The sequence below is a fragment of the Saccopteryx bilineata genome, chromosome 4, assembly GCF_036850765.1.
Source record: "Saccopteryx bilineata isolate mSacBil1 chromosome 4, mSacBil1_pri_phased_curated, whole genome shotgun sequence".
Taxonomy (NCBI): Eukaryota; Metazoa; Chordata; class Mammalia; order Chiroptera; family Emballonuridae; genus Saccopteryx; species Saccopteryx bilineata.
The window spans coordinates 57,609,869-57,621,900 of NC_089493.1; the positions used below are offsets into that span (position 1 = coordinate 57,609,869).

General features: G+C 44.9%; 1 protein-coding gene across 1 annotated transcript; it reads left to right on the forward strand.

Moving 5' to 3' along the window:
- The first annotated feature begins 1,058 nt into the window (after positions 1-1,058).
- Positions 1,059-2,909, forward strand: LOC136334235 (C2 calcium-dependent domain-containing protein 4A-like). The gene is made up of 2 exons (XM_066274212.1): positions 1,059-1,452; positions 1,655-2,909. The coding sequence occupies exon 2, from the start codon at positions 1,695-1,697 to the stop codon at positions 2,787-2,789; it is 1,095 nt and encodes a 364-aa protein (XP_066130309.1). The 5' UTR covers positions 1,059-1,452; positions 1,655-1,694; the 3' UTR covers positions 2,790-2,909.
- The last annotated feature ends 9,123 nt before the right edge of the window (positions 2,910-12,032 follow it).

Below are 12,032 nucleotides of genomic sequence, written 5' to 3' on the forward strand. Positions count from 1 at the left end.
CTCACTTGTCCTTAGATAGGGCAACTGGGATGGAGGACGACCCAGGTTCTGGACTGTAGAACTTATATATTTTGCATATATTTATAATAGGTCCCCCAAACTCTACTCTGGTTGAGTCGCCTTAGGCTTTGCCCTCAAGAAACTCACAGTCTGTTAGGGAAGACAAACATGTAAACCACAAATTCTAAAGCAACATGCTAAATGCAGCCATGGTGGTACATAGAATGTGTATGGAAAGAGAATGAGGAGGGGCCAATGAGCTGTGGTGGGGGAGCTGGGTAAAGGGTCCAGAAGGAATGACGTCTGGCTGCATTACGGGAAAATAAACAGGAGTTCCTACAGAAAGAGAAAGCAGAGAAAGGGCATTTTAGATTACAGGAAGCATTACACACCAAGTCAAATAAACAGGAAACTGCAACTTCCAGGTTCTGCCATTAACTGGCTTAATTTAGCCTTTATGGAATTTCCTCAAGTCCCTCTGGATTTCCAGTTTTGTCATCTTGGAAAAATAAAGGTTGGGGGTGAAAAGAGGCAACCTAGATTTCCTGTAATGTGCTTTCTAACGGAATACCTCTATATTGGGGCAGAGAGAAAAGGGCTAACTTTGGAAATATCAAGTGTTATTTATAGAGCATGAGCCAGAGCCCCATCTTTTGTGACAATCAGCATGACAGGCAGAGCATGTAGTCATTCAGAAAATTTTGCATACATTAATCCACCCACTTCACCTGTATTCATGGCATTGTCTGAGTCAGGCCCTATACTAATATTCCATAGCTAATATTTTATAGCTTCATATTCATTTTGACATATCCCTTAATTTTTGTGAGCTGTATATTAAGGAAGTCATCGTCCAGCAGAGGGAGACCGGTAAAAGCTAATACACGAATACCATGTAAATCATATTGGTCTACACATGGCAGGTGCTTGGGGCAGTAAAATAAAGTTCCTAGGGTGTGTAAGTCACGTTCAGGGAAACAGGAGTTAGCTCCCAGCAAAAAGGAATTTCCTGTTTCCTCATCCTGCTTCACCTTCTCCAAGAGGTCGCCATAAATTTTCAGCTGCCACTCGTCCCTTCGCAGGCTGAAGAGGCATCGTATCTTCGCCTACAACCTTTCACAGGGCTGTGTAAGGGGGCTTCGGGCACGCAGAGAGGATGCAGGTTCTAGCGCTGAGCAGAGGGTGCCTGTTCCGCCAACAGCCTTGCTTACACCAGATCACCTTCTGCAGGGCCGCCCAGCGTCTCCGGGAAAGGGTAACCGGGAAGGCGGGCTGCCCAGGGCCTCCAGGAGTTGGGCTCCCAGCCAAGGGGCGGGACTCAGGCTACCCGTATAAGTGAGGAGCGCCACTGTCCTGGCCACAGTGCTGAAGCTGCAGCCCCAGTCGAGACCTGGAGGCAGCTGGAGCTGAACTTGAACCTCTTGACCCAGAGTGACCGAGGCAGAGGAAAAGGTCTGATTTCTATTTTGTCGTTTATTTAGTACCAATGAATGGAAGGCGGGCGGGTCTGCGGGTGTGCGAGAGCTCGGCTCGAACTGGACTGGCCGGGGTGGTAGGCGCGTTGGTACCTTCAGAGGGCCCCGGGACGAAGTCTCCATGTCTCCAGGGGTCCCAAGTGTTCAAACTCATCAGCTCCTCTCTCTCTCTCTCGCAGGTGTGCTTCTTCCCGCCACGCCCAGCCACAGACTCGGAGGATGGGGCTCCTCGGCAAACTCCGCGCCTCGGCCTCGGGCAGCGAAGTTCCGGAGCCGGCCTTCTGCAACGTGCTCACCCCGGGCCGGATCCCCGAGTTCTGCATCCCGCCGCGGCTGCCCGCGCCCTGCACGTCCGATTCCCCGCCCGCGGCCGCCGCTGTGCCCCGGCGGTGCGCGGCCGAGCCAGACCTGTGGCCCAGAGGTGCCGACGACGGCGCGGGGCGCACGGACTGGGACCCCCGCTCGCAGGCGGCGCTCTCGCTGCCGCACCTGCCCCGCGCGCGCACCGCCTACGGCTTCTGCGCGCTGCTCGAGAGTCCGCACACCCGCCGCAAGGAGTCGCTCTTCCTCGGGGACCCCGCAGCCATCGCGCTCCGCCCGCGGGCTCACACCTACGGTGGCAGCGGAGGAAAAGACGCCACCCTCGGGTCCCATGGCGAAGCCCTCGCTCCCGCGGTCCCCGGTGGCCCCTGCCCTCTCCGGAACACGCTCGCCCCGCGGCCCCGCGGCCACCGTCTCCTGCGTGCCCCCGAAATGCTACTGAACCGCGCGCTGCGGGCCCGGAGGAGTCGGGGCCTCACCCGCGCCCGCTCTGTGTCCAGCGGGGACGAGGACGAGGACGAGGAGCGCGGCAGTGGCTCCGGGTCCCCGGCTCGGACCCTCTCCGCGTCCCCTCCGCTGCCCTCCGGCCCGCGGCCCGAGCGCCTGGAGGCCGAGGGCACCGTGAGTCTGGGTCGCGCCGGCGGCGCCCTGCGCCTGGCCGCCGAGTACAGTCCGGCCAGCGGGCGCCTCCGCATCCGGCTGCTCCGCCCCGAGGGCCCGGCCGGAGGGGCCGCCGAGCCCCGCGCCGTCGGCTGCCGCGTCAGCCTCGTCCTGCAGCCGGCCGGCAAGACGCGCCAGCAGCGCAGCATCGTGGTCCGGCGGAGCCCTCGCAAGGCCCTCTTCGACCAGGACTTCTGCTTCGACGGGTTGTCGGAGGACGAGGTGCGCCGCCTGGCCGTGCGCGTCAAGGCCGAGAACAGGGGCCGCGGCCTGGAGCGGGGCCGCCTGCTGGGCCAGGGCGAACTGCTGCTGGGCTCCCTGCTGCTGCTCTGAGCGCGCCCAGCGTCCAGGGCAAGGCCCTGCCCATGGGCGCTTTCTGCCCGCGGGGGACTCTCTTACCTTGACAACCATTTGTACAAAATAAATGTTATTTATTCATTTTTCTATTTATAATCTTGCTTTGTTGACATTTTATTTCTTAGATGTCTGCTTTTGTCATTGTTTATTAGTAGAGAAGGAAAAAATAATGACTCCTTTCTGTATTCACAACATCCAAACCCTTTTTCCAGGCTGGAAGAGAGAGAAAGGAACTACACCGCATCTGCGTTGTTTTTTGTCCCTGATTTATATATATGGGCCTAAAAAGTTATTCCTTCAGAATCATGCCAGCTGGTAAGACTCACTTGTAGTTTTACATATCAGTTGTGGCATAGATAGGTTCATGTCTTCATTCGTGCACGCGCGCGTGCGCACACACACACACACACACACGCACACACGCACACCAGAGCAAGAGACCTATAATAAAGATACCTTATTTGAAAATAATTTCTTTTCCCATTAAGAAATAACAGGATTCACCTGAGCAGGCAGTGGCACAATGGATAGAGCGTGGGACTGGGATGTGGAGGACTTAGGTTCGAGACCCCGAGCTCACCAGCTTGAGCACAGGCTCATCTGGTTTGAGCAAAGCTCACCAGCTTGGACCCAAGGTCACTGGCTCGAGCAAGGGGTTACTCGGTCTGCTGTAGCACCACGGTCAAGGCACATATGAGAAAGCAATCAATGAACAACTAAAGTGCCATAATGAAAAATTGATGTTTCTCATCTCTCTCCCTTCCTGTCTGTCTGTCCCTATCTATCCCTCTCTCTGACTCTCTCTCTGTCTCTGTCAAAAAAGAAATAACAGGATTCTTTTGAAAGGGAAACCTTCAAAATTTGCTGAGGCAAAGGAAAACGAAGTGAGGGATCTTCCGATGGGTGATCATATAGGGAATATATTCCTGACAACCTCCTCTTCCTTCTCCAGGAGCCCCGGGAAATCTTGCTATTTCATTTTAGAACAGAAATCTTTGCAAGTTGATATTTTTGTGGCATTATTTCCACCTAGCTATACATCTAATTTACATAGTAATTAATGGATTTGCTACAGCTTTTCCCAGATGATCTGAAATGTAAACTGTCTGTTCATTGAACACTGGGTTCCAAGAGTATTTTTTAATCCAGTTTTTTTCATTTGTTGATTCAACAAATAGACCTGAATCTAGAGGAATTGGTTATATCCTAGATGGTTTGCCCTTGACTATAGGCATCTATGTATGGTGTGGAAAGCCCAATGGGTGTATGTGTGTGTGTGGGGAGATATTGACTCTAATTTTTTTTTCTGCCACTTGCATGAACTAGGGGAAATCAGTTAATCTTCCTGATCAGTGAAATGGGGGTATTAATACCTACTTTACAGGGTTTTGTGAAAATATGCCTGAAAATTCAAATAACTCTAAATACATATGAAATATGTCAGTATACCTTATAAGGCTTGAACTGTACTGGTGATAGGTACTCAGTAATATTCCAGAAAATGAATCCCTTCTCTTCTTCTCCTTTATTGCCAACTGTTTCTTTCTGTTCCCATAGTGGATCCTAGCAGAATGATCCTGAGACTGAGGATATAGTGGGGCCAGGAGTGGGAATATAGGATTCTATAGGATGCCTGTGGTAATGTTCCCCTAAACATAATTTACACTTGTTCTGTATCAGAAAGTCATTCAACATTATTACTACTAGAATGAGATTGTAGGTTCAAATTTGGTCAGAACAAATAAATTAAAATCTTGGATTTTAAATATAATTTCAAAGTGGACAAATTAGCTTTTTAGAAATCATCTAGTCAAATAGTGTCTGCAGTTGAGAAAATCCTGCAGAAGTGACTTGTCTGAAGCCATATAACTAGTGACTGATTGAGCTCAGACAAGAACTATTTGTCCTGACTTCTCCAGAGGACTGGTCTACCCTTTGTTCTCTTAATTAACAGTTATTTGTTGAGCCCTTACTCTATGACAAGCACAGTACTAAGCCCAAGAAATGCAGCTATGAACATGACAGATGAGGTCCCTGGGTCCCTGTTTTCCCAGGACATTGTTTTAGTGGGGATAGCCAAGCAATAGCCAAGTTTGTTATTATAGATTATGGTGACTGTCATGAAGACCACAAACTAAGGAGGGTGATAGAGACTCTCTGGGCAGAGAAAGTGGCAGGGGGGATGCTCTCAGAGATCAGTAAAGTCTTCCTAAGACTTGAGGAAGGAATCAACCACAAGAGAAAATCTATCCAAACAACCACTTAATATGTCCAGGTGACCTGTTAATACATTCAAATCAGAATTCTTGAATTTCCCCTTCCAAATCTTCTCCTCTGTTTATCTTCCTTCCTTCTGTGAATGGTACCATCATTTTTTCTTTCATACAAACCAAAGACCTGGAGACATCCTTAATGTATTTCTCACACATTCCACTTTTCTCAGATACAAATGTCACCTGTTTAGAGTTTCCTACCCTGGCTATAAAAAAACTGTAATTGTCACTATTACTGCTCTATTCTTCTTGCTAACACTATGACTACCTGTCATTATATTATACACTTATTTTGGTGGGGTTTTTTTGTTTATTTTTCTCTTCCACTAAAATATGTGCTTTATAAAGCAGGAATTTTGTTTATTTCAAGTGCCTAGAACAGAGTCTGGTATATAGTAGACATTCAATTACTATTGATTGAGTGTTGAATGAGTACAAGAAGAGACGAAACAAATAGAGAAGAGGACCTAGGACCAAGCCTTGAGACAAACCAACATTTAGATATTCAACAAAAGAGGAAAAGTCAGTGTAGGAGAAGGAGAAGCCACAGGGGAAAGGCCAGGGGAGTGTGAAGTATTCCAAGAAGGAGAGGATGTTCAACCCATTTAAATCCTGCAGGGAAGTCAAGAAAAATGAGAACAGAGAAAAGCCCATTGGCATGGGCAAGTTGAAGGTCACCAGTGAAATTGTCAAGCACAGTTCTCTGAGATAGGAACCAGGCTAGAATGGGTGAAAATGTGAATGTGAGAAAGTACAAACAGAAAGTTTTGAAAAGGCGGGGAGAGAAAAGGGATGAGCAGGAAGAGAATACTGAGTCAAGAACACTTGTTTTGGCTTAAAATAAAAGAATCCAACACACATTTTTAATATCCAGTTTAGAGCAAGATACTGACAGTAAAGAGAAAGAAACCCAGCAATAACTGCTTTGTAGGAGCAGAGGTCTTTGGAAAAGTAAGAGAGTGTCCAGAACACACGTGGGTAGAAGCAATGATCAAGAACCCATGTTCCTGGTCCATACCGTGTTCCACATCTCTACTCTGTCATCCACAGCATCACTGCTTCCTGAGGCAGGTCCCTCCTGTGGTCTTTTGATGTTGGCCAGCAATAGCTGTGACTACCCATGATTTCTCGTTAGAATACAGGTTGGAGAGAAGACCTTGTTTGTGCAAGCACTCCCATGAGACTAAGGAAGAACTTACCCAGAAGGTCCCAGCAAATTTCTCTACATACAGTTGTCACTTTTTATCTATGGTTTCACTTTCTATGGTTTGCTTTTAGTGGTTGTAGTTACCCGTGGTCAACCATGGTCTGAAAGTATGAAAAGGATAATTCCGGCCTGACCTGTGGTGGCGGCAGGGGATAAAGCGTCGACCTGGAAATGCTGAGGTCGCCGGTTCAAAACCCTGGGCTTGCCTGGTCAAAGCACATATGGGAGTTGATGCTTCCAGCTCCTCCCCTCTTCTCTCTTTCTGTCTCTCTCTCCTCTCTCCCTCTGTCTCTCTCTCTCTCCTCTCTAAAAATGAATAAATAAAATTAAAAATTTTTAAAAAAAGGATAATTCCAGGAATAAAAAATTGATAAGTTTAAAATTGCATGCCATTCTGAGTAACAAGTGTGATGAAATCTCCCACTGTCCTGTTCCATCCTGCCCAGGACATGAATCATCCCTTTGTCCAGCATCTGCACGATGTGTATGCTACCTGCCCAGTAGACAGTAGCTTGTCTTGCTTACCACATCCAAGGTCACAGTATCAAGTGCTTGTTGTGTTCAAGTAACCCTTATTTTACATAATTATGCTCCAAAGTCCCTGAATAATGATGCTGGAAATTCATTATAGCAAGGAGAAGCCTGAGAGTAATTTCTTTAAGTAAAAATGTTATGTATATATAAGAAAAAAAAAAGGTATATAGAGGGTTTGGTACTACCTGCAGTTTCAGGCTCCCACAGGCTGTCTTGGAACATATCTCTCTGCACATAATGGGGGAGGGGTTACTACGATATTTTATTGGCTCAAATTGGATTGCAATCCCAATCACGAACCATTCCCTGCAAGGGGAACAGTGTTAGTCTTGCATTTATGGGCCTATCTCAGTAGCGGAGGGCAAGGTTAGTGTCTATTGAGGCAGGTGCTTCTCCCTGTCAGGACCTAAGAAAGGGGAAACGAGGTGGAGTATTAGAAAGAACAGGAAGTCTGAGGTCAGAAGGACCTCACTTCAAATCTAGACTCTGCTACCAGGTGTAATCTTGTGGCAGATGCTTAACTTCTTTGAACCTCAGTTTTGTCTTTTCTAAAACACTGCATATGAAGAACACAAGAATTAAATAAGATAATTGCATTTAGTCCCAGCAAGATTCATAGTAATGAGGGTAGTCACCCTTTTGTTTTCAAATACAAACTGAACATCCCCTCGTTAGATCGTGCAGATGAGTATAATTTTGCTGAATGGCTTTTACGTACATCTGTGGTTCTTAAGTCTGTACAAAGGGCACTCTGCTAGGAACATGCTTGGGTGACTGCACTAAATGGCACAAACACAAAGAATTACATCCTTCCATTCCATTGGTTGTACGCTTCAGACTCCATCTGCCATGTTCCAGAGAGAGAGGAACAACAGCTCAGCTGATGTGTGCTTTTAAAATCCAACCATTACTACAGAAAGTTTTTCATCATTTGTGGACATCAAGACCTTGATAACATACCCTCATGTGACCAGACACTAATATTTATTCTGACAGGGAAGATCTAGATTTTATTTTATTTGGCAAAAAGAATGGGATGTTTTTTTCTAGATTGGTAAGAGTTCTTGATTTAGAAAAGAACCAATATCTCCCGTCCCTGTCTGTCTGTCAGGAGATGGTACTTTCTTTGTCCGAATTGTTCATGCAGCATCAGATCTTTGTCTCTTCCTCCTCCTTTTTCACCTGGACTGGAGCCAACACAACTTCCTCCTTTATTCAATCTGCTCTGCACTTACCTCTTCACCAGGATCAACTTTTTTACTTTTAAATAAAGTGAGGTTTACAGAACAGTTGCCAAAACAGTGCAAAGAATTTCCAAAAACACTTCACCCAGATTCTATAAATGTTAATATTTTACCATATTTGTTCAAGTTATTATAAAGTCCCTTTATTTAGTAATAAAAGGAACACATGTTCCTTTTACTCCTAAATACTTCAGTGTATATTGCCTAAAGTTATTTTCTTTCATAATTCCTTTATCAAAATTGGGGAGTTAATACTGATTCAATACTATTAGATAGCCTACAGATTCTATTCAAATTTTTTTAATTGGTAAATACTGTTTTGGATTCTTTTTTTAGGAAAAGAAAATCCTAGATCACAAATTGCATTTAATTGGCATATCTCTTTAATCTTTTTAAATATGAGGCTTCCATGATCTTTTTTACAAGTTCATGTCAGTTTTTTTAATAGCACATTTAGCTTTGATACTACCTTATAGTTAGATTCAGGTTACACATTTCTGGCAGAAATATTACAGAAGTAATGTGTCTTCTCGATGCATCATATCAGAGGCACACGTATCAATTTGTCTTATTACTAGTGATGTTAACTTTGATTACTTGATTAAAGTAGTGGTGTTTCTCAGGTTTTCTCCACTGTAAACTTATTATTTTCCTCTTTTTTTGTGTGTGACAGAGACATAGAGAGGGACAGATAGGGGCAGACAGACAGGAAAGGAGAGAGATGAGAAACATCAATTCTTTGTTGCGGCACCTTAGTTGTTCATTGACTGCTTTCTCATATGTGCCTTGACCAGGGGGCTACAGCAGAGCAAGTGATCCCTTGCTCAAGCCAGTGACCTTGAGCTTCAAGCCAGTGACCTTTGGGGCTCAAGCCAGCAACCATGGGATCATGCCTATGATCCCATGCTCAAGCCAGCAACCTTGGGGTTTCAAACCTGGGTCCTCTGGTCCCAGTCTGACGCTCTATCCACTGTGCCACCTCCTGGTCAGGCTATTTTCCTCTTTTTAGTTAATAAATCTCTTATGAGCTTCAGGTACTTGGAGAGAAGTGGAAGGATTCTCAAAGCAGATTATAGTTCTATTATCACTAACCTTCCTTTCCTCATTCTCCCCCTAACTTTCCATACTAACTTAAGAGGGCATTCTGGGTGCCAGACTCTAGACTGACAGTGGACAGTCACACATTTTACCAGTCTATAGTCTATGTAAAATTTATTATAGGAGGTCCTTGTTTCCCAAACTCTTTTAAGTTTGAAATTAAAGTCTGTTAAAGTAAAAGAAAAAAAAAAGATTTGATGTGTTTAATGATATGAGGAAAAAGAAAGAAACAAGATTAAAGTTTATATATTAACTTGGTTTTGGTTTACTAAATAAATTAATAAACATATGACCAGATTATATGATCTCCATAATTTTAACAGTTCACACTAGAGAATTTGGATGTAGTGTAGATTTAAAACTAATGATTTCTAGAGATATTGATTAAAGGTATGAATCTTCAGTTATAAGAAGAGTAAGTTCTGGAAACCTAATGTGCAGTGTGGTGACTGTAGTTAATAATAATATATACTTGAAATTTGCTAAGGGAATAGATCTCACGTATTCTCACCACACACATAAAAAATAGTAGCTATGGGAAGTAATAGATTTGTTCATTAGCTTGATTGTGGTACTAATTTCACAAATATATGTTTTGTTTTTGTTTTTAACAGAGACAGAGAGAGTCAGAGAGAGGGATAGACAGACAGGAATGAAGAGAGATGAGAAGCATCAATCATCAGTTTTTCATTGCAACACCTTAGTTGTTCATTGATTGCTTTCTTATATGTGCCTTGACCACAGGCCTTCAGCAGACCGAGTAACCCCTTGCTCAAGCCAGTGACCTTGGGTCCAAGCTGGTGAGCCTTGCTCAAATCAGATGAGCCCGCGCTCAAGCTGGCAACCTCAGGGTCTCGAACCTGGGTCCTCCGCATCTCAGCCCGACGCTCTATCCACTGCTCCTGGTCAGGCACAAATATACGGTTTTTAAAATATCACATTGTACACTTTAAATATATACAATTTTGTTTGTAAAAATAAAGTAAAATTTTTTTTTCTTAAGTTAGAACTCAAGACTCATTTGTGTCTAATGGGGCACTTGAGGAACTCAGTTTTCTCAGTTGATTATATTTTTCTTTGCCTGGGGTCAAGTTAGAGTCGTTCTGGATTTATTCCATGGTTTCTCTAGAGTCCCTCAGTGGGTATTTCAGAGCCCTCCCGGCACTGTGGTGAGCAGCATTCTCGGATGCTCTGTGAAGACAGTAAATCAGGAGAAAGCTCTGTAGAGATGGACAGAGCCTGGTAATATATAACATGAATGTCATTGCTGTGTTGGGATGGTGGGGCTGGGTCATGCATCTTCTTTATTCATGATATTTTTCAATGTTGAGTTTATAGCTTAAAAAAATAAAAACACTGTACTTGATTTTACAGAGATGTGTCTTAGAACCTAAAAGAATTGTCCTTGAGCAAGGTACTTAATCTGGATAAACCTCAGCTGAAACTGACATTACAAGATTATTTTAAAGATCAAAGGAGATGAAAATCTGTCCATAATCACCTGGAAACTTATGTGGAGGCAGCTTGGGGGTAACTGAGCTGTCAAGGAACTACTGTAGTGCAGGAAACAGACAGGGAAAGGGTAAGAGGCAGGCAAACATGGCAACCTGCATTTGTGGGGATTTGGCACTTAAAATTACTGACGATGATGTTAGTAACTAACACTTACTGTGTTTCCTGTTAAGGTGCCTTCCGAGGACTTTACTTGCATACATTTCTTTCATTCTCACAACAATACTATTCTTATGAGGTGGTCAAGGTTCTCATAATAATAAAAAAAAACTAAGGCTCAAAAATCAAAGCCTAGATTTTCAAGTGAGGCAATTGCAGAACTGCATCTATAACCCAGGTTGTTCAAGGTCGTGGTTAACAGTGGTCCCCAATCTTTTTTGGGCCACGGACCAGTTTAATGTCAGAAAATATTTTCACAAACCGGCCTTTAGGGTGGGAAGGATAAATGTATCACGTGACCGAGACAAGCGTCAAGAGTGAGTCTTAGACAGATGTAACAGAGGGAATCTGGTCATTTTTTAAAAATAAAACATCGTTCAGACTTAAATATAAATAAAATGGAAATAATGTAAGTTATTTATTCTTTCTCTGAGGATGGGTACCAAATGGCCCATGGACCAGTACCTGTCCATGGCCCAGGGGTTGGGGACCACTGGTGGTTAAGAGCATGAATTTTGGAACCCAACTGTCTCTCTTCTATTTATAAGCCTTGGCCCTCAGAGATGTACTTTTTCCTCTGTGACTCAGTGCAATGCCAGTGGCAGTGGCCAGGCAGGTTCACACTGGACTCGGGCAGAAGGTAGGAACCGCAGAGCTGGAAAGCGTTGGGCCGTCCCCATCTATTACAGTCTCCCAATGCGGAAGAGCAAACAGGCAGGGAAAACCACTTCTCAGGGCAGCAGTTGAGCAAAGAGCAAAATCACCGCTTAGGGCAGCAGGCATGTGAACAGGAAAATGGCCCTCACGATGGCAGGTAAGCGATCCGCACTGAGGGAAAAGTATCTGTAGCCTTATGTAATGCCAGTGGCTGAAGCCAGGCTGGTCCATGTTGGATTCAGGCAGATGGTAAAGAAACTGAGGAGCCGGAAAGCGTTGGGCCATTCCGTTTAATAGAGCCTCACAACAGCGGACAAGTACACAGGCAGGAGAAAACCACTTTTCAGGCAAACAAACAGCAAGAACGGCCCCTCACAGTGGCGGGCAGGCAATCCACCATCTGCAATCCCCCATCTCTCGCGAGCGTAAGCACCCATAGCCTTACATAGGCCATGTACACGTGGTGCCGCCACACACGCACCAATCAGGCAAAGTGCTTGCAGCGGGTAACCCGTGAGCAAGCCTAACACAGCTG